General features: G+C 53.6%; 2 protein-coding genes across 15 annotated transcripts in view; one reads left to right on the top strand and one right to left on the bottom strand.

Moving 5' to 3' along the window:
- The first annotated feature begins 2,136 nt into the window (after nucleotides 1-2,136).
- CKB (creatine kinase B) lies at nucleotides 2,137-5,575 on the top strand. Its single transcript, XM_004434285.3, has 8 exons — nucleotides 2,137-2,232; nucleotides 2,529-2,733; nucleotides 2,898-3,052; nucleotides 3,126-3,258; nucleotides 3,609-3,780; nucleotides 4,549-4,672; nucleotides 4,918-5,107; nucleotides 5,190-5,575. Exons 2-8 carry the CDS (start codon nucleotides 2,541-2,543, stop codon nucleotides 5,366-5,368), a joined length of 1,146 nt encoding a protein of 381 aa, XP_004434342.1. The 5' UTR covers nucleotides 2,137-2,232; nucleotides 2,529-2,540; the 3' UTR covers nucleotides 5,369-5,575.
- A 13,006-nt stretch (nucleotides 5,576-18,581) lies between these two features.
- Nucleotides 18,582-20,834, bottom strand: part of MARK3 (microtubule affinity regulating kinase 3) — a 104,440-nt gene continuing 102,187 nt past the window's right edge. For all 14 annotated transcript variants that reach the window (XM_087447890.1, XM_087447887.1, XM_087447882.1 and 11 more), the window contains one exon: nucleotides 18,582-19,126. In XM_087447890.1, the coding sequence (XP_087304016.1) occupies nucleotides 18,781-19,126 (346 nt within the window). In that variant the 3' untranslated portion in view covers nucleotides 18,582-18,780. The remainder of the gene's footprint in view (nucleotides 19,127-20,834) is intronic.

The raw sequence follows: 20,834 nt of genomic DNA on the forward strand, positions 1-20,834 counted from the left end.
GCCTGACCCTGGGCAGGGCAGCCCCAAGCCTCTGGACCTCACCTCTCCAGTGTGGACCTTGCTTGTGGAGGGAGAAGGGAACGGGGGTCCTTCCCTCCCCGCCCCCAAGAGGGTCACGCCCTTGGCTGCCTGAGGGTAAGGCGGGGAGGGTGGCCTTCTGAGAAGCTGCAGAAGCTGAAGACAAAGAGGAAGCCCTGAGTACACCCTCCCTCCGCCCCAGCTTCTGAAAGCCCAGCAGCTCTCATATCTGGAAACAGAAACTTGAGCCCATCAGGCCTTTGGGGGTGGGAGGTGGGGAGGGCAGCTGCAGATATTTCTAAAATTGGGGGAAGGGGCTGCAGGGGGCACAGAGTGCAGGAATTCCAGGCTTAAGGGACACCTGCTGTCTGGCCAGCCTGGGCCATTTGCCTTTTTACCTTGGTTTGTTTTATGGGTCTGAAAAAACGCTGACTGGGAACAGGTCAAAGCATGCTAAGGTGAGCCAGGGAAGAGGCAGAAGTCCCCTCTGCGGTAACCAGGGCCAGCCAAGCGAGACTCTACACCTTTGATGAGCACATAGGCAGAGGTGGACCCATCTGCTCGGCCTTTGGGTCTTAGCTCCAGTGCCTATTCCTCAGAGCGCTGAGTACACTGGAGGGCTCCGCTCTGCCCTGCCCCCAGTGGCAGCCGGCTCCTCCCATCTCCTGTTATTTCCTTCACCTGGCTGCTTGCTTATGGCCAGTCTTCCCCAGCAGCAGCCCAGTGGCCACCTTGCTGCCCACAGAGCTCACTGTGCAGTCCTGGAGTGATTTTGTTAAATATACACATAGATAAGGGTTTCTGCCTTTCTTGCTTTATTCATGAAGCAACGTATGATGGACATTAACCACACAAGCTCCAATTAGCTCTTTGTAATAGCTGCATAATATTCCGCACCGGGGACATGCCTTCCTACCCCGGCCAGTCTCCAAGTGATGGGCATCGCGTTATATCCAGGTTTGTTTTTCCCGCTGCACATCTCTCAGTCTGTCTGCAAAGAGAAATGAGACTGTCCTTTCTAGAGGCTGGATTCCTAGAAGTGGGACTGCTGGGTCATGGAGTCCGAACATCTTTAATTTTAGTAGATACTGCCAAATTACTTTCCAAAAAGGATGTAGCAATTCACAGTTGCAGTGTGAATGCCTGTCTCCCTATATTCCAACCCATAGCCAACACTGGCTGGTGTCTGTCTTTTACATTTTTGCCAATCTGGGTGTGTTGGGGGTAGTGGAAGGTATAGTTATTGTTGTTTTAATTTGCAAGATTCTGATTTTTGATGAGTTTTTTTTTAAAAAAACTCACATATGCTTATTGTTTGTTAGCGTTTTCTCCCTTCTTTGCTAAGTCTCTGGGAACTGCCTTTGGGGGTAGAGTGGTGAGATGAACATGTCCCCTGAGGAGAGGGCCCCTGGCTAGGGTCTGGAGACTGAGACTGCGCACTCCCCAGCGACCTCTCTGGGCCATAGGGTTCTCTCATCTACCAGGAGGCGCTGGGCCCCGGGGTCTCTGGCTCGGATCCCCAGAGCCCAGGGACTTGCCCAAGGTCAAGGTACCGTGGGTGCCGGCGGGCTGGGCCGCAGCCAGTCTGTGCCTCCCGCGCACCTTCGCTCTGCACCAACATCGCCCGGGAGATGGCTGCGGGCACCTTGAGGAAGGTCGGCGGCTCGGGGCCAGCTCGGACGGGGCTGGGGAGGTGGGGCATGGAGAGGGCAGTACCTGCTGTGCAAGCCCAGGACGCTGTCGCCCGGCCCCTCGCCGCGGCCGCCGCGGGGACTGGCGGGACGAGGAAAGGCAGGAGCCGGGTGCAGACGAGCCTGGGCGTCCTCAAGTGCCGGGTGGCTCTCCTGCCTCAGTTTCCCGCCCAGAGGCAGTGGGGGTAGGGGGGGTAACTCCAGGATGTCCAAGGGCCTGAGGTTCTGGTTTCGGGGTCCTGGGCGGGCGGCGGGCGGGGTAGGCTGTCTGCGCGGGGTCCCGGCGAGGAGACAGCTAGGGTGGGCTGCCTAGGGGGTTGTCGGGGGCTGCGGACGGCGGACAAAGCGGCGGCACCACCCCGCAGTGCAGGCCAATGGAATGAATGGGCTATAAATAGCGGCCAATGGGCGGCCCGCGTCGCGCCCCTTAAGAGCCGCGGGAGCGCGGAGCGGCCGCTGTTCGCCTGCGCCGCGCCCTGAGCCGCCGACGGAGAGAGCGCCCCTGCCTCCGCCCGGCCGCCCGGTGAGTGGGCCCTAGGGCCGCGCTCGGCGCGGGGCCGGGGGCGCTGTGCATGGAGGGGACGCGGGGTCCCCGGCGTCACGCGCTCCAGGCGCGCCGGGGCTCGCCGCCTTCCCGCGCGCGCCCGCTATGTCGGGGGTCCTGGGCAGTGCGGGCCCCCCTGCGCGCGCTGCGGACCCCGCTGACCTTGGCCGCATCCCAGGGTGGCCGGAGGCTGGGGCTGCGGGGCCCTGGGTGGTTTGCAGGTCTCCGGGAGGCTCGGTGCGCCGGGTCCCCGCTGACCCCCGCGTCTCCCGCAGCCCGCCGCCGCCATGCCCTTCTCCAACAGCCACAACACGCTAAAGCTGCGCTTCCCGGCCGAGGACGAGTTCCCCGACCTCAGCGGCCACAATAACCACATGGCCAAGGTGCTGACCCCCGAGTTGTACGCTGAGCTGCGCGCCAAGAGCACGCCGAGCGGCTTCACGCTGGACGACGTCATCCAGACCGGCGTGGACAACCCAGGTACGCGCACCCCAGACCCAGGGTCAGGGTGCCCGTGCCTTATCCGCAAGACACCCCGGGGGCGAAAGTCCAGTGACCCCCGTTCCCGCGAGCAGCCGCAGGGTCCTTAGCTGCTCACTCAGGCCTGGCAGTGACGTCACTGTCCCCATTCCGCGCCCCCCCAGGCCACCCCTATATCATGACTGTGGGCTGCGTGGCGGGCGACGAGGAGTCGTACGACGTGTTCAAGGAGCTCTTTGACCCCATCATCGAGGACCGGCACGGCGGCTACAAGCCCAGCGACGAGCACAAGACCGACCTCAACCCCGACAACTTGCAGGTGCGGGGCGGCCCAGGGCAGCGGGGCGGGCTGGGGAGGGGTCTCCCGGCGCTCACCGCCGCTCGGCCCCCAGGGCGGCGACGACCTGGACCCCAACTACGTGCTGAGCTCGCGGGTGCGCACGGGCCGCAGCATCCGCGGCTTCTGCCTCCCCCCGCACTGCAGCCGCGGGGAGCGCCGAGCCATCGAGAAGCTCGCCGTGGAAGGTAGGGGTCGGCAGGCCAGGCGCCCCTCCTCGTCCCCGTCCCGGACCCCGTTCCAGTCCCCGCCCGGCTTGTTTACCAGTCACCCGAGCCGCCGCCGCCACCGCCGCGCTCTTATCTGCGCGCCGGGTTCGGTTTCCCGGAGTGCCAGAGGGACCGGCCCCGCGCCCACGGCGGCCCGGGACCCAGCGAGGGCCGGGGTCACCGCCTCTGGCCGCCGCCCGGACCGCGTGGACTGGGGTCCCACAGAGCCGGGTTGGCATGAGGAGGTGGGGCGGGTCCGTACCGCTGGGGTGGTGGGGGTGTGGGGTAGGGGCCTGCCCGCCTGTCCACCTGAGCGCGCCCCTCCGCAGCCCTGTCAAGTCTGGACGGCGACCTGACGGGCAGGTACTACGCGCTCAAGAGCATGACCGAGGCGGAGCAGCAGCAGCTTATCGACGACCACTTCCTCTTTGACAAGCCCGTGTCGCCCCTGCTCCTGGCCTCGGGCATGGCCCGCGACTGGCCAGACGCCCGCGGCATCTGGTGCGTGCCCCCTCCCGCGGGCCCCCCCCTTTACCGTCTCACTCCTCTCCCCTACCCTCCCCCCACGGAGGCCGAGGAGGAAGAGGGAGGGGCCTCGCTCCCGGTACAGGTTTTGGTGCCGCCCAGGCCTCCTCGAAGGTGACCTTGACCTGACCACGCAGGTGCGTAAAGGGATCCGGCTGGTGGAGGCCTCAACCTCTCGGGATCTTAGAGGGGGGTGACGGGTTCTATTGGCTTCTCTTCTCCACCCCCTCTTGGGAGCTGGAGCTTTTTGTTTGCTCTCTTTCTCACCCCGCTTCCCCGCCGGGACTCTGCCAGGTGCTGGGTGACGCAGATGCTTCCTCAAGTGGCGGCGGGGGTGGAGGGGGGGCGCTTACAGCCTCCTGCCCGCACTGTGTAGCGCGGGCTTCAGCACCTATATAGCGCTTCCCCGCCTCCGGGGGACGCTGTCCTGGCTGCCCTTGCCGCTTACCTCCTAGGTGGGGACCCTGCCCCGTCCACCGTACCTGGGCCACACAGCACCTGACTGGCAGGCTGAGAAGCAGCTCACGGCTCTTTTTATACCCTGAGGTGTTCTGGCCTCTGCCTGCCCCTAGAATGTGGACTGGGCTGGGGTCCTAGCAGCAGCCCATGCTCCTGGGTACAGCTGGAATCAGAGCCTTAGGCACTTGGGAAGTTCTTCAGGTTTGGGGACCCCCTAAAGATTTTTTCTGGATGTGCCCTGAGACCACAGTCCAGGGAGGAAGCTTGATTGTGCTCCTCCTCCAGGCACAATGACAATAAGACCTTCTTGGTGTGGATCAATGAGGAGGACCACCTGCGGGTCATCTCCATGCAGAAGGGGGGCAACATGAAGGAGGTGTTCACCCGCTTCTGCAACGGCCTCACCCAGGTCAGGCCTGGTCACCCCCAATCCAGGCTGGCACCATAGGGGCTTGGTGCCAGGGAGGGGGCAGGGCAGGACCCCAGAGCTCAGGCAGGGATGTCGGTGCCCCATCTGTCTCCCTGGGGATCCCAGGTCTCAGTCACCTCCGGGTCCTGCCAGAGGGCTCCTGGGTCCCATTCTCACCTTCTCCACTGGTCCCCTGGGGGTTTGTCTCAGCCAGGCCTCCCCTCTCACGCCTTCTCCACCTCCAGATTGAAACGCTCTTCAAGTCTAAGAACTATGAGTTCATGTGGAACCCTCACCTGGGCTACATCCTCACCTGCCCATCCAACCTGGGCACAGGGCTGCGGGCAGGTGTCCACATTAAGCTGCCCCACCTGGGCAAGCATGAGAAGTTCCCCGAAGTGCTCAAGAGGCTGCGGCTTCAGAAGCGAGGCACAGGTGAGTGGAGCAGGGGCAGCAGGTAGTCCTCTTCCCTTGGGGCAGCCCCCTGCCAGCCCTGCTGACCTTCCTGTTTCCCCAGGTGGTGTGGACACAGCTGCCGTGGGTGGGGTCTTCGACGTCTCCAATGCAGACCGCCTGGGCTTCTCGGAGGTGGAGCTGGTGCAGATGGTGGTGGACGGCGTGAAGCTGCTCATTGAGATGGAGCAGCGGCTGGAGCAGGGCCAGGCCATCGATGACCTCGTGCCCGCCCAAAAGTGAAGTCCTGGCCTGCACCTGCCATCGCCACCAGCCCTGCTGCTTCCTAACTTATTGCCCGGGCAGTGCCCGCCATGCACCCCTGATGCTCACTGCCTGGCAGCTGAGCCTTTAGCCTCGCTGTAGAGACTTCTGTCACCCTTGGTAGAGTTTATTTTTGTGATGGCTAAGATGTTGCTGATGCTGAAATAAACTAGGGTTTTGGCCTGCCCTGAGTCTCTGAGTGGTACTTCCCCTTTCCAGGGGCAGCCCTGGGGAGACCAGCAGCCAGGCCACGGGGGCCTGAGTCCTGGGTCTGCCCTTTTTGCAAGATGGGATAGTAGCCAGGAGGCGGTCACCCTGCTATGCCTGCCCAGTCCTATTCCATGACCTCCTCCTTGCCATCCTGTCTACTTGGCTTCCCTGCAGGCTTGGGGTGGGCTGGTGGGGGAGGGACAGGGAGAGGGAGGAGATCCAGGATGGAAGAGCCCCAATCTGAGCATCTAAGGGCATTTGGCCCTGGTGGGTGGAGCCTGTCACTTTGCTCAGCCCCATCCTGCTGCATGGGGGAGGTGTAATGGCTATAAGGGGGGGCGGGGGCAGAAGCCCAGAAACTTGATACCTTTCCCATCCTCCAGTCTCCAAATCACACCCCCCACAAACCCCGTGCCACCGCCTCTCCTCCCCTCCCCAACACCTACTCTATCTCATAAATGATCTCTCCCCACAGCTTCCCTCTCTCTCAGCCTCCACTCAGGGTGAACTGTTCCCTCGCTGACCCCCAAGCCCAGCCCTCCAGTCCCTTCCAGGAAACCCAGGGGCCCTTTTGGTTTCCCCCCCTCACTTGCAGCCTCCTCTCCAGGGCCCTCAGGTGCCCCAGCCCCTTAGCCTCCCATGGTGTGTCCCCACCATAGGCTCTCCAGGCACGAGGGGCATTGGGGCTGTTCAGGGTGTGGTCTCCTTGGTCTAGGTCCCAGCCCAGCCCCCCAGCTGCCAGTCCCATCTGGCCTCTCACTCAGGGGCCCCACCACGGGTGGGCACCCTGAGGGACTCGGCCAGGGCTTGGGGAATGCAGGTGGGACCAGTGAGCCAGCCAGGGGCCCAGCCTTGTCTTCCTTCTCCAGCTCAGCTCTGTGGACAGTCTGTGCTGCCACCTGCTGGCCAGAGCTGCCTCTGTCCTTCCACACCCCCACCCTCCAACAGGGTCTGGGGCGCCCCAACTCTTTGTGCTTTGGCCAGGCATGCCTTATCCTCCCAAAGCTACTCCAAAACTGGAAGGAGAGATGCCAGGCATGGCCTCCATGCCCACCACATTCTGCGCTGGGCAGTCTTGCCCACCACAGATTGTGGATTAATGGACTCTCATGTCCCAGGGCTGGGGGCAGCTTGTCAACCCAGGACAAGCAGGTTAGGGGGTAGCAATGGAGTATGAACTGCAGGAGGTGCGTCCTGGCATTTGCCTCAGTGGCAGTCTAGGTCTGGGGAGCCTATCCAGGCAGTGTCCAGGGTGGGGAGCGCTCTAAGGAGCTTTTGCCAGGGGAGGGGCATGGGCCCAGAGGCTGGGCTGAGTGAACACCTGGGTGGGCTAGGCATAGTAGGAGACAAGGGCCCCTGGTGCACAAGGCTGGTGGAGTGGGGCGTCTCCGCCCCCATCCTTTGGGTCCTAGGCTGGCACCCTGCCCCTGCCTCTGGGAGCCAGGGGCAGTTCCAGGCTTGCCCTTTTGCCTTGAAGGTCAGGCGAGGGGCACACATCAGGCAGGGCTGGAGGCTGGCTCACACGGTGGTGTGTAAACTGTAGAGTCTGGTGACTCAGGAGGAAGGGTTGTGATGAGCACAGGAAGTGTGCCCCTCTGGAAAGGCCTCGCCCTGCAGCAAGGGGAGGCTGAGGGTAGTGGCAGAAGCAACGGCAGGAGCAGTGGGAAGCCCTCTCCAGCTAGTCCTGGAGCTGCCCAGTCTTGCTGTCACCATCATCTGAGGCTCTGCTGTGCCCTGTGAGCTGCACAGTTGACAGCACACGGGCTGGTCTACCTGTGCCCACCCCAAGGAATGTGCCCATGCTCCCGCCAGCTGAAAGCCCTCACCACCCTTGGGCTGAGCCTGGGGGCACAGGGGATGGGCGACTGTCTCCACCCCGCCCTGAGGGGCGAACTGGCACCTGAGGGGCATGGTCAGGCAGGCACAACACTTCTTGATAGAGAATGTTTCAACACCCCTCACCGTGGTGACTGTCAGAACAGGGCACTCCCAGAACTACCAGTGGTCATGTCAAATGAGCTGAAATCGCAAATCGTGCTGTGCAGGCCTCGCAACACATCACTCAGGAAGACCTAGAACGTGCAGGGCTTGGCTGGGGATTTCTTCTGAGGCAGTAAAGCCACTCCCCTCAGAGCTGGAAAGGCAGAGGCAGGAGCCCCACCCTCGTCACCTGGCCCTCAGCTGTCTGAGGCACCTGGACCCAGCCACCTTGGCCTCTCAGGAACCTGGAGGGGCAAGTGCACTCCCCAGGGCCAGTGCGGGCCCTGCTCCCTGGGGCCCTGCGGGGAGAAGCCTCTTTCACAGGGCTTAGAGCTACATCTGACTTCCTGGCTTGCACTCAAAACCACTGCCGCTCTCCTGGGCCACTTGCTTTTCTACCCATAGTTTTCCCTTTGCCTCAATTTTATTTCTTATTTTATCTTGCTGTATCGAATGCACTTTTTTTTTTTGCTGAGGAAGACCGGCTCTGAGCTAACATCTATTGCCAATCCTCCTCCTTTCCGCGCCCCCACCAAAGCCCCAGTAGATAGCTATACGTCATAGTTGCACATCCCTCTAGTTGCTGTATGTGGGACGCAACCTCAGCACGGCTGGAGAAGCGGCGCGTCCGCGCGCGCCCGGGATCCAAACCTGGGCTGCTAGTAGCGGAGCGCGCGCACTTAACCGCTAAGCCACGGGGCCGGCCCCTTGAATGCAGTCTTGTAAGCTGCGTTAGTTCTTTTTGTGACAAGGCAGGGCTTACTATACACTCAGTGGGGGCGTCTCTGCTCAGCAGTCCATAGACCCTTTGACCAGAGTCCCTACAACCTCCCCCTTTCCTCTGGATTCCAGAGATCTTTAAACAGGGTGAGTTGAATTTTCCTTGAAATCAGTCAAACATGGGCAATCTTAAGAAACGCCCCACCACATGGCAATATCGTGAGAACACACTTTTATTCGTTCACTGTCTCAGGTGATGTATACCCACCAGTAACACTGACGGTGTTCACATCTGTGATTCGGCCTTGGCCTGGTTGGAAATGATCCTGCAGCAGGTTTCTCAACTGCAGCACCACTGACACCCGGCGGGATGATTCTCTGGGGGGCATCCCAGGCCTCCAACCTCCAGATGCCAGCAGTATTATCCACTCCTCCTTATGACAACGGAAAACATCTCCAGACATTGCCAAATGTCCCCTGGGGGCCAAAATCACCCCCCACCTCTTTGAGAACCACTGCCCTACAGAAATAATTAAGACATACAATTACTTAGAATAGGGATGAACTGGTCAGGACTGCCAACAATAAAGGCTTGGTTTAAAAACCAGGACATCTCCTCCCTTGATGAGGCACCACGCAGGCATCCCCAACTGTGAAGAACTCAGTGAGATGGCGACATGCTTAAAAAAGCTGGAGTGTAAAAGCAGGTTATAAAACAGCTTGTCCTCTGAGATCCCACACACAACACGTATGGAAAAATCCCCGAGAACAGTAGTTAACTGTGGGCGGTCAGGGAACAGGTGATTTCCTTCTTTATACTTTACTTCCCAAATTTTCTGCAGTGAACATGTACTACTTATATAAAGCCAAAAAAAATTCTTTTTTTAAGTGGTGTTTTTAAAAAAATGCTCTAATGTGTTGCAGTCCGTGAGAGACCATTGAGGCTGCAGGACCTCACTGCCACCACCCCTCATTTGCTCTGCCCGAATCTCTCACCACTCTTGAGGCTTCCCCACAGACGGGTAAACTGAGGCAAAGAGAGGAGAGAGGACTGGCTCAGGGTCACCAGTGAGACCACCCAGTTCCAAGTCCTGGGCTCTTTTCACTGCTCTTTGACTTTTCAGAACATTCTAGATCTCCTATGTGCAGGACTCGCTTCTCTTAGCAGTAGCTGAGCAGGTGGCAGTTGCCTGGAAAGTCCCTTATTCTGCATTTCTATTTGGAGCCAACAGTGCCTATATGAAAGCCTCCTAAAGCCCCCTGGGGGCTGCACATTGTACTCACATTAATTTCCTTTTCCACAGGTAACAAAGAGAAACCATCTTTTGATTGGCAAGAAGTCATCTTTCCGGCTGTGACGTTTTGCAGCAGGGGACAGTTTGGAGAAGTGAGGCTTTTTACATGTGAACTGGATGACAAAAATCCTGGTTCCCATGTCTGTCTAGAGGCTTTCTGCAGGGATCCTTCACAGTGTCTGAACTCTTTCCACTTTTCTCTCCAAACCTGTCTTTGTGTAACTAGTTCTGCTTTGCTAAAGACACAGAGAGGTGAAGATGCTCTGCTTGGTTTCAGAAGTCCCAACTTGCACACCCTTCTGAGAGTTGGGGGGCTTGTCGTAATTTAAGCCCTGACTTAACCTTAAGACCCAGAAAAGCTAAAAGCACTCCTTCCAGCTCCTCATGTTTCTGATGAATTTTGAGCAGAGACGGTTGCTTTCTCTCCCAGCAGCCATTTTCCCCTTCTGCTTTCGTTTTTGAGCAAAACCCTGTTTTTGAGCCTGGCACACAGCTGCCTCGTTAGAGGAGCATATTTCCAAGACGCCCTGACAGTAGCCGTGGCCATCTTGGGATGTGAGGACAAGGGCCACCCAAGCCCGACAGGCGGAACACCTGCCTGTGTGCAACCTGGTGCACACACGTGACAGCCAACACTACTTCTGACTTGGCGATGAGGACTGGGGCCGGGACCCTGCTCTGTTGTTCGCTAACCCTACCACAAAGTGAGGCCCGACTTGGTGCTCGCTGGTCTGCTTGGGGTCCTGCAGGGCCTGGAGGTGAATCTGTCCAGGAATTTAGTTGGAACTGAGACCAGTGGCTTTGTTTCTCCCCATGCCAATGTGCACTCAGGACAGCACACGCAAGACCAGAGACTGAGGGCAGGGGCACTGACACCTCCAGACTTGCTTTCGTTTGCTGTTTTGGTCTAACGTGCGGCTCCCTTCTGCATGTCTGCTCTCTGCTTTCCACGCTCCGTGCTGCCCACCCAAGGCCCAGAGCCCAGCCATACCCAAATCTCCAGGGAAGACCTTCCCGCCTGGCCTAGTCCTCCTTTCAGGAAGGATCTCAGTGCTCATCCATCACGCTCCCTGGGCTTTATCCTGTCACTCTCCCCTGTCACACAACTGTTTCACTGTAAATCTTCTGAGAATGCCAACTATGGGGTCAGGCTTTGGGTCTTCCCTCATTCATCCCACCCCAAATGAACTGGGTACAGGTGGCCTGCGTTAACACGTGCCCAGGTTATTCCATAAATACACAATATAGCAAAACCCCCAAAACTTCTATTAAATTTTCACTAAAGTGAAAAGTCTAGTTTTGTCAATACTTTTTTTTTTTTTGGCAAGGAAGATCAGCCCTACGCTAACATCCATTGCCAATCTTCCTCTTTTTTGCTGAGGAAGATTTGCCCTGAGCTAACATCTGTGCCCATCTTCCTCCATTTTGTATGTGGGATGCCGCCACAGCATGGCTTGATGAGCAGTGTGTAGGTCCACGCCCAGGATCCGAACCCGTGAACCCTGGGCCGCCGAAGCGGAGTGCATGAACTCAACCGCTATGCCACTAGGCCAGCCTCTTGTCCATACTTTTGATGCATCAACTGCCCAACACATTAAGTAGCACTTCAAATGCATTACATTTTCAAAAAGAAATAATAAAGGTGGTACATAAAAATCCATACTTGAAATTGTTGACTCTGAGCCTGACAGGAGCCACCTGCCCTGCTGCATAAGTCATGGCAATAGTGCCTATCTTGGAGAGGAACCGCGCAGAACAGAGGGAGGCCAGAGCTCTTGCCACTTCCTCCTCATTCTTTCTTGACACCAGAAAGGAGGATCCAGGTGCTGCTTTTCTCTGTTCTCCTAGCCTTGAGGACATAGGATAACTCGACCTTGCTTTTCCAGCCCAGTTCCAGTGTTTTGGTTCAATTTATTAATGATATGATACTAGGAAATGCAACCCAACAATACGTGTCCTACACATTTGATGAAGTCGGGACAAAAAGATGTCCAGCATGGCCTTTCTGGGAAACAGGAACTCTCATCCACCACAGACAGGCTGGGTTGATATTTGACGAGACATCAGACAAGCCCACCAGGATTCTCCAGAGCTCAGAGAATGCAGAGAGAGGACCCAGGAACACAGGGCACTGGGGCAGCCAAGAAGAGAGGCCAGCTGGGCTGGGGCTGAGAGAGCAAGAACCTTGAGGACTGGAGGCAGCAGGTGACGGCTGAACTGGGTGCTGAAGAGTGAGTAGAAGCTGGCCTGAGGACACGAGCCAAGGAGGGACCAGCCCAAGCAGCGCCCCAGAGTGCACAGTGCATTCAGGGCTAGTGGAGGGGTGCAGCTCCCGGTGTTGAGAAATGGCTCTCAAGGGCACTCTCTACCAAAGGACTTCTGGTGACATATTAATAAACATGGCTACATATGCTCCTACTTCCCAGCTTATTTCCATGCAAAACACGCCTGCTTTGAGAATGTATTCACACCAACCCACGCCTGCCGGCAGCTCCCTCCCGAGAGGGAGGGAGAGACAAGTCAGTGCAGACTTCACTCCGGAAGAAGCCGGCAAGCCAGGTGCCCCAGGCCAGGATGCTTCCTCTCTAGTCCCCAGGACCTGCCTTCCCAGTGCAGCGGAGTCTGTTTTGGTCTGGCAGCAGCAGAACTCTACCCTGAAGTCCGCCAGGTCACTCCCTAAATAAGTCCCCTTAACAGAACAGAGGTGCATTGTCTGAGACACGCTTTGCTGTGATGGTAACAAGACAGAGCCTGTCCAGCAGTGCCATAGCCCCGTCACTGCCGCCACCACACTCCGAGTCTGAGACAGGATGGGCCCCTCTGTACCTGCCTTTGCAGGCACTACTCCTTCCTCTTCCACTGTGCAGACTACGGGGTGCTTCAGGCTGTCCCTGTCATCTTTACCTATCTGTCTCCTCCACCCACACCGGGCTTCCTGCTCAGCCTTGAGCCCCGACATTCCTTCATGCAGCACTGGCCATACCAGGTTTTGAGACTGTGTCTGTACCCCTCTTCCTGTGAGACTGAGCTCCTGGAGAACACGGGTCTTACCTTGTTTATTTTTGGATCCCCAGAGTTCAGCACAGGGTCCTCTGCAGTAGCTGCCCCACCCTAACTCCCTCAAAATATGCAGTTCCATGAATGAACACACGAACAAACAACGATGAAAAAAGTCTTCATGTCTTGTCCTGAAACATCTGAAAAGAACTGGGTCAGTTTAACTTGGAGAAGCAGAATTCAGGGACGGAAGACAATTTTTATCTTCAAATACTTGAGCTTTGACTAGTTAAAGCTCCCGAGAGCAGGAGATAACCACCAGGGTGGTGCAAGAAGCTGATCTGCATCAGGAAAATGCAGAACCAGCCAAAACTCTTCCCCAGCTCCCTGGGGTGTGCACGTGTGTGAGCACCCTGGACTGCAGGTGCCTTAGCAGAAGCTAGAGAAGTTCCTGATGAGCAACTGTAGACTTTCCTTCTGGTGGAGGGATGAGTTCTACAGTGCTGGCTTAAAATAACACTTAGAGGTGGGTTAGGTGGGTGGGATGCAGATAGAGAGAGCAGGAAACTGCAAAAGGCACAGGCTAGGGGGAAGAGCTGCACTGTGATCAGTTGTCTCTTTTCTCAGTGACACCCCCATGATGCCTCCTATTTATCAACCCACTTGGTAAGAAGGTATTTCACCACAGCTAGAAACCATAGGAATGAATATCCAGGGAGCTGGAAAAGATTTGAGAACCTCAGAATTGGTAACCTATCAGCCCCACCAAACACACAATAACAACAAAAAACAAAATAAACCAACAAAACAATCAAACTAAAGCCAACGGCAACATAAGTGCCGATGTGGCCTCCAGTTTCCCCAGCCTTCATCCTTAGAGATCCTTGGTCGTCTTAGCAAGTGGTGGTCTACTCTCTGGCCCAAGGTGAGCCCGAGAACCAGCTTCCCTATCTCTGGTGGGAGACACGTGTGGGCTCCATGAACCAGGACTCCCACTCAGCACATCTCCCCTTCGGCTTGGTGCCCGAGACAGAGCACTCAGAGGTGAGGGCTAGTGTTAATACCAGCTGACTTCCTGATTAAACACCAGCTCACACACTGCTGTCAAGCCTCGGGCTGCTACTCTTTTAACAGACTGAAATCCAAACATTATGCTGACCATGTGACTCTTTGTGATGTGGGAGAAAGATTAAGGTGTTAAGCCAAGTGTTTCAACTCCCAGTTCTCACATCTGATGGCAAATGTCATGTGATGCAGGACCTATTCCTGTACATCCATAGCACTCACAGGGACTTGCACGGTCTATGCCCAACTTGAGCTGACTGACACAATATGGGCATCAGCTGTACAGGCAGCTCGATGAAGAGAAAAGCACACTGGCCCAACCTGGAAACTGTGGGCTTCATTCTCATCCCACCTCTGAGCCCTGTCTGTAATGGGAGACCAAGTAGGTTGGGCCAAAACCAAAACACAGCTTCCCAAAGCCAGTGTCTGTCTCGTCCTTGGCTGTCTGGGCTCAGGGCAGCTATGGGCAAACCTCAGCAACAGTTTTGACTGAAGCCACTAAAGCTGCCTTGCGCTCTCTAGGTTCTCTCTCTTGCCTGCGCTTCAACATCATCACCATCATCACCATCACCACCATCATCATTATTAAATGAATACTTACTTTCTACTATGTACCAGGCACTATTCCAGGTACTTGGGATTCCAGAAAAAAAAGAGATGAAGATCCTTGCCCCATAGGGCTTACTATATTCTAGTAAGGGCAGGGAGGGTAGACATAAGAGACAAAATAAATTTGTAAATGATGTCGACTGCTGGTGTGATAAGAGCAGCAGACAGCGAAAGGGCCGAGTTGGACAAGCAGGCCTGGGAGAGCTGGGTGCAATTTTAAATGTGATGGCCAGCGTAGGCCTCTTTGAGGAGGAGACATGAGCAAAAGCTTGGAGGAGGAGAGGGCACCATCAGCCTCCCTCTGTCTGCGCCCTTATACCAGGCTCCCTGCTCTTTCTTGTCCTCAGGGAACACCAGCAAAGACTTATGGCCAGGAAGGTAGCGGCACAGGCCTGTCAACTTTCCTAATAGCAGGCTCAGAGACCAGAGCTCTACACTTCAGAAATTGGGGGAATTTCCTTATTAAGTCTTTGCTGGGAGGGCAGTGTCCTCTCCTGAGGGCCAGACTCCACTGTTCAAGGAATTCTGTGCCCTGGGTAAGCTGGGAGGGGAGGAAGAGAAGGCTAGCTTACGTTCTTGTTTAAAAAGACGCATGCCTGTTTGAGCTGCCATATTTGCTAACATTTGCCAGGCGCCCTGCTCTGCACTTGCCATCTGGTGGACTCTGCCAACAACCCAGAGTGAGATATTACTACCACCATGCTGACTTGATAGAGGAGGAAACCCAAGGTCACGAAGCTGGAGTATGGAAACCAGGCTGCTTCGGTCAAGGGCGTACACCTCAACAACTAGGCAACTAGGCTGCCTAATTCACTTTTTTTTTTTTTTAATAATTTTATTTATTTTTTAAATTTTTTTCCCCCAAAGCCCCAATAGATAGTTGTATGTCATAGCTGCACATCCTTCTAGTTGCTGTATGTGGGACGTGGCCTCAGCATGGCCAGAGAAGCAGTGCATAGGTGCGCACCCGGGATCTGAACCCGGGCCGCCAGTAGTGGAGCGCACACGCTCAACCACTAAGCCACGGGGCCGGCCCGCCTAATTCACTTCTAAAAACAGCTCCAACGTCTGGGTCAAGTGAACCTAAGAGATCCTGCTTCAGAATGAAACCCACTGGACACCGGCCTTCACGGCCATCCAGACTCTGCTTCAGGAACTAGTGGGCGGAGCCTCAGCACCTGCGCTATAGCCGGGGGCTCACTTAATGGCAGAGGACTTTCTTACGAGTTCACTTAGGCATCCTTGCAGTGTCCACTCTGCTTCTGAAAGTTAGTCAAGTTTCTTAACAGTTTTCTGCACGGGTCTTCACTTTTAGAAATGAAAGGACGACCTGAGAGCCAGGTATGTCATTAAGGAACACTGTCTTGGTTCCTGTGATTTGCCTGATCCAGACGAGAGCAAAGTCAGCATAACTGGAACATCAACTTTATTTTCAGGAGTAGAACACCACTCTGGTTGTTGGGTAAATAAGACCAGCAGAACCACCCCCACAGGTACTTTACCTCACCTCAGAGGGATTCCAGGGGAGTGGAACAGGAGAAAATGTGGCATGTGGCCTTGTCTTTCCATCTCAAGTGATTTTCAAGTACTCTAAAATAGTCCTTTTCAAAATTCATTGTACATAGAATAAAAATGCCATATCCTGAGAATATAGTATCTAAAGGAAGGGCATGGGCCCCTTAATAATAGATGAGATTTCATGTTTTAACCTCAGTAAAGGTAATACTATGTTGCCACTAAAATCAAATCAATGTCAATTAGTAATAGAGCCTTTTAAATATGACCAACTCAGATGACTTCTGTGGGTGAGTATTAATCTTACAGATACACACTCATTTCTCACTGGATCAGTAATGTATTAACATGCAGACACTGCTTATGACAAATAAGCAATTGAAAGTAATATGAACATTTGTGCCTGCATACGGATTAGCCATTTCATCAGGGCATGTGGTAAATTAATTTCTCTTAAAGGAGTTTACCTTCTAGTATTCAATTTGTCCTTGAGAAGATAAATATGAAAAACAACTTAAAACGTGTCCTAGGCGTAAAACGTGTCCTAGGCGTAAAGGTAAGAAGGAACCAGGCTGTAGCCACACCTTTATTTGGCAGAGCTCCCGTCATCTCTGCATTTCTGCAGGGCGATCATGGACAGGAACCCTTGCACACTGAGCTCTATTAGAGAAGTGCAGGCTGAAAGGAACTGGGTCTAGAGAAGGAAGTAAGATGCCTCAAGTGAAAGGCATTATTCCTACTATTATTTTTTAAATAAATGTTTGAAAGTTCCAGTTAGGTGAAAATGATGCGCTGTACTGTTAGATCAAAGGGCATTTGCCCCAGCCATCCTCCCTGCCCCCAGGCTCTGGGCTGCAGGCCTGGCGCTCCTCTGCCTCACTGCTCCTTTGCCCGCTCCATCTCTTCTCCCTGGCCTCGCCTCGCTGTGTTTGGGGGCTCAGTGCTGGTCCTTTCCTCTTCTCTGGTGAGCTTCTCTCCCAGCTTTAAATAGGAACCATCCACCTATGGAGGGCTCCCGGGGTCTCTCCCCAGTCTCCATCTGGTGTCTAAAGGCATCTCAAACTGAACACGTCCAAACCTGCTCCACACAGCCTGCTCCATTTCTACAGGCAGCAACCCCATCCTTTCTGCGGCTCAGGCCAAAATCACACAGTTGTCCTCGGCTTTTTCTCACTCACTGTACCCAATCCAAGAGCAAACGCAGCTGACTCTTGTTTCAAAACATAATCCAGAATCCAATCACCATCTCACCAGGCCAGCATCACCTCTTGCCCAATTCCTGCCAACAGCCTCCCAATGGCTTTCCTGGCTTCTCCTTACTTCCTACAATGAATCTGCAACACAGCTGCTAGAGCAATTCTTTGAAAACCTGAGGCATTGTCACTCTTCTGTTCGAACTCCCCCAGTAGCTCCCATTTCAGAGTAAAAGACACGTCTGGGCAATGGCCTTCAAGGCCCAGTTGGTGTTCTGACTGCATCTCCCACAACTCCTGCTCCAGCATGCTGGTGCGCTCTGGCCTCAGGCCTCTGCCAGCCACTCTTCCCAGACATCTGTGTGGATGCCTCCCTTGCAGCCAAGTCTCTGCTCAAGCAACCCGTCCCCACCCGTCACCCTATATAATACCTACTTGGCCCCAGGACCTCTGCAACGCCTTACCCCACTCTGTGACTTTTTCATGGCAGTTACTACTTTGTTCCATACTAGATACTTATTAGTGTTTACTGACAGCCATCCTATCAGAACAGAAGCTTCAAGAGGCTAGGGATCTCTCTTGGGTTCACTGATGTGTCCCAAACACCTAGAATAGTGCCCGGCCCTGGTAGACAAGAAGGATTTGTGACTGCTTGACCGTCTATCCAGACTTTCATACTCTGACCACCACCAACAAACCCAGAACCCAAACAGTATACCAATCAAGTGACAATTTCCCCATGAGATTAAAGTGTCAAACTGACTGACAGAGTTCATTACCCCCTCTATATAACCATGTAGGTGTTGGAAAAAAGCTGTAGGTCTGATTCATGTACTGAATCACAAAAAACAAGAGAGGAAAATTACATACTTCATGGAGAACAAACCCAGAACCGTCAAGACCTGGCGTTTCTCCACACAGGGGCATGCTGGGGCTCCTGAGGCTCAGGCTGCCAGCCACTCCCGATTCCCTTCCTTCTCAGGTCACCAGGAGGGCCGTCTTCTCCCTTTATTGCCTTTGGGGAAAAAAGATGCTAGTAATCACAAAATGCCAGGACCCACACTAAGGACACAGCGGCCCCAGGCCTTCATGCATTTTCCATTTGCTTTCGTTCAAACTTGACGGTGGAGGCAAAAACATATACTTTTAGTCACTGCCTTAATCTGAGTCTTAAATACAGTATTAGGAGACAATGCAAGATTTTACTGAGAAAAAGTGAATTTTTAATTATCTTGTGCATCTACTTAGAAAAACACACACAAGCAAGGTTCACAACTATAAATTTAAACCTTTTGCACTAAAAAAACACAAAACAACAAACACAAAACCACAGGCGTGAACTGTAAACCTGTATTAACTATCAACTATTCTTAAGGTTAATTCTTAGTAGTAATTCATTATTTTCCTCCTTGGCAATTTTAATGTTTTAGCACCAAATGATCTCCTGCAGAGGTACTTGTAACAACTCTGGCTGCCAGTGTCAGGAGATGCTTCCATATGCACTACTTCATACACACACAGTCCACTCTCACACCCACACAGACAGGAGGCACATGGAGATGGATGTCACACGCTGACTTTCAGGGTAATGGAAATAAGACAGAGGGCACACGTGTCACACATCTTTAATGTAGTGCATTCGTAGAAAAAAGGCCAGCTTTCGCTCCCAGGCGTGCTCTCATCCTTGTATTTTAATATCATGATTTAGAAGATGCAGACGTTATTGCCTAAATATTATTCTATACATTTCCATAAGTGTTCAGGAAAACACTTTAAAATGCTACTTAATTTACACCATAATTACTGGTTACAGCTTTAGCTCATTGGCAATTTTGGAAGCAATATTTTTGAAAGCTATGGATGTCCCTGATATCCGCTTAAACCGGACCCCGTTCAGAGACAGTCTTGGCAGCTTGCACACCTCCATCTCCCACTGCACGAGGTTCTCTGCATGCCCATCGCCGTGGACACAGAAGAGTAAGAAGCGCTCTCTCTGCTCATAGTCGCAGTTATTGGCGTCCAGCACTTTGCGGATTTCCCGCATCATGTCATTGGGATCCATGGAACTAGTGGTTTTCATGCTCCAGGTAAAGCGCAGGGAACGAGGTTTTGCCTCTTTGTTTTCATCCTTTTGCTCAGCAGATACGTTGCGACTGAAAAGCACAGTGGCAGGTTTATTTTTAATTGTACAGGAAAACCAACCTTTTCTACTCTAGCTAGTTTATAATTAACATCTTCAAAATAGCACAATAACCGATCTCCACATTTTTCCTACACAGGCTCACATTTGGTAACCTGTTCCTTTACTAAGAAGTATTCATCTATTTTCTCCCCCACCTCCCAAAATCATAAGCCACACACGCAAAAAATCTACTTGGCTGAGAAATCTTCACCAGCCCTCTGTACTCACTAAAATTAATAAAATAACTTGTTAAATTTGTTAAACAGAATCCTTGGATATCAGGCAAAGTAGAGAGAGTCGATCACATCTCCAAGAGCCCAGCTCTCCCTCTCCAGGCTGACTGCAGGTGGCAAGGAGGCATCAGGGCCCCTCGCAGACCCAGTTCAGCGGAGAGGGGTCAGCAGGCCAGCCTCCGACTCTGCTCAGCCTGGCTGCTTCTCCTCTACCACTTTTCCTTCTTAATTCAATTGATCATAACCTCCACTGTAACTGTTAACTCAGGATAACCAGTGACTCAACATAGTTTAAAATCACTTTCCCTGCAAACAGCCCCAGATGCTGAGTGCACAACTGGGTGGGGAGTGGGCTATTCTCTCAGTTCCCCCCACCCACATCGATATTTTTCCTTCTATTTTGTTAATTTAAACTTCTAATTTCACAGTTAAAAGGAATTCTTACATGACCTTGTCTTACTACTGAAATAGAAAAATGAAATGTTAAGGCTTATTTGCTACTGAGCACTGAAACCAGCAGTTTGAACACAAACTGTATGGATTCACAAAATGGAAGCTCTTGTCCCAATATCCACGACGTGGGGCCCTAGGCACGGTTCTCTCACAAACTCCAGAACAGGCATCTACTATCTTACTGTTCTGAAGCATTTCATCATTATTTCTGCAAACTTATTTACATTCTCATGTGTGCATCTGGATGCTTCAATTAGGATGTTGAATGCCTAACAGTCTCATGCATTAAAAACACCCAGTACATATATGTTAAGGACACTTAATCCTGTGGCAAATTCATCAGGGCTGAAGGTGGGCTCTAGCTTTTACTACGCATATAGCTTTCCCTGTCACCAACCTGTTAGTAAAATATTCAATTTGGTTCACATCCACCAAAACTGACTGGAAGCTTCCTATGTATAAAATGCTGTGTTAGATACTAAACAGGTTACAAAAATGAGCAAAAGCTCTCAAACTAAGTTGGAGTGGGGGAAGGGAAGACTTCAGGGAACAGCAGCAGGACAGGAAAGGTATAGGCAGCCTGCTAGAGGGGTAGAGGAGGGAGGTGCGACCCAGCTAACAGGAGGAGTGCAAGTGAAAGGCAGGGCAGGGTCATGCGGGATGAGGGCATCTGTGAAGAACTCTGAAGAGCCCATGGGATTTCAACAACACGATGGAGGTGGGGGAAGAGTTTCTGTGTGTTGAGCAGAGGGAACATCATAAGCAAAGGCAATGAGGTATAGAAAGTACAGAATGTGTTTAGGGCATAATCAAAGGTACAGACAGACTGGAACCGGGGGCAAAGTGTCCCACCACGACAGCTGCTGGCATTACTGAGCACCTCTGTGTGCAAGCCAAGTGTACCTGATCCTTATCACACTAGGAGCTAGGTCCTATTACGGATGGGGAAACAAATTCAGGACAGCTAGAGCCTGCTCAAGGCCGAGATAGGCA

Source organism: Ceratotherium simum, chromosome 24, assembly GCF_057802395.1.
Source record: "Ceratotherium simum simum isolate JZ-2026a chromosome 24, ASM5780239v1, whole genome shotgun sequence".
Lineage (NCBI taxonomy): Eukaryota > Metazoa > Chordata > Mammalia > Perissodactyla > Rhinocerotidae > Ceratotherium > Ceratotherium simum.

Coding starts and splice junctions, on each gene's coding strand:
- CKB (XM_004434285.3), top strand. CDS start 2,541: ATGCCCTTCTCCAACAGCCACAACACGCTAAAGCTGCGCTTCCCGGCC. Junction 3,781..4,548: donor CCAGACGCCCGCGGCATCTG/GTGCGTGCCCCC, acceptor CTCCTCCTCCAG/GCACAATGACAATAAGACCT. Junction 4,673..4,917: donor TCTGCAACGGCCTCACCCAG/GTCAGGCCTGGT, acceptor CTCCACCTCCAG/ATTGAAACGCTCTTCAAGTC.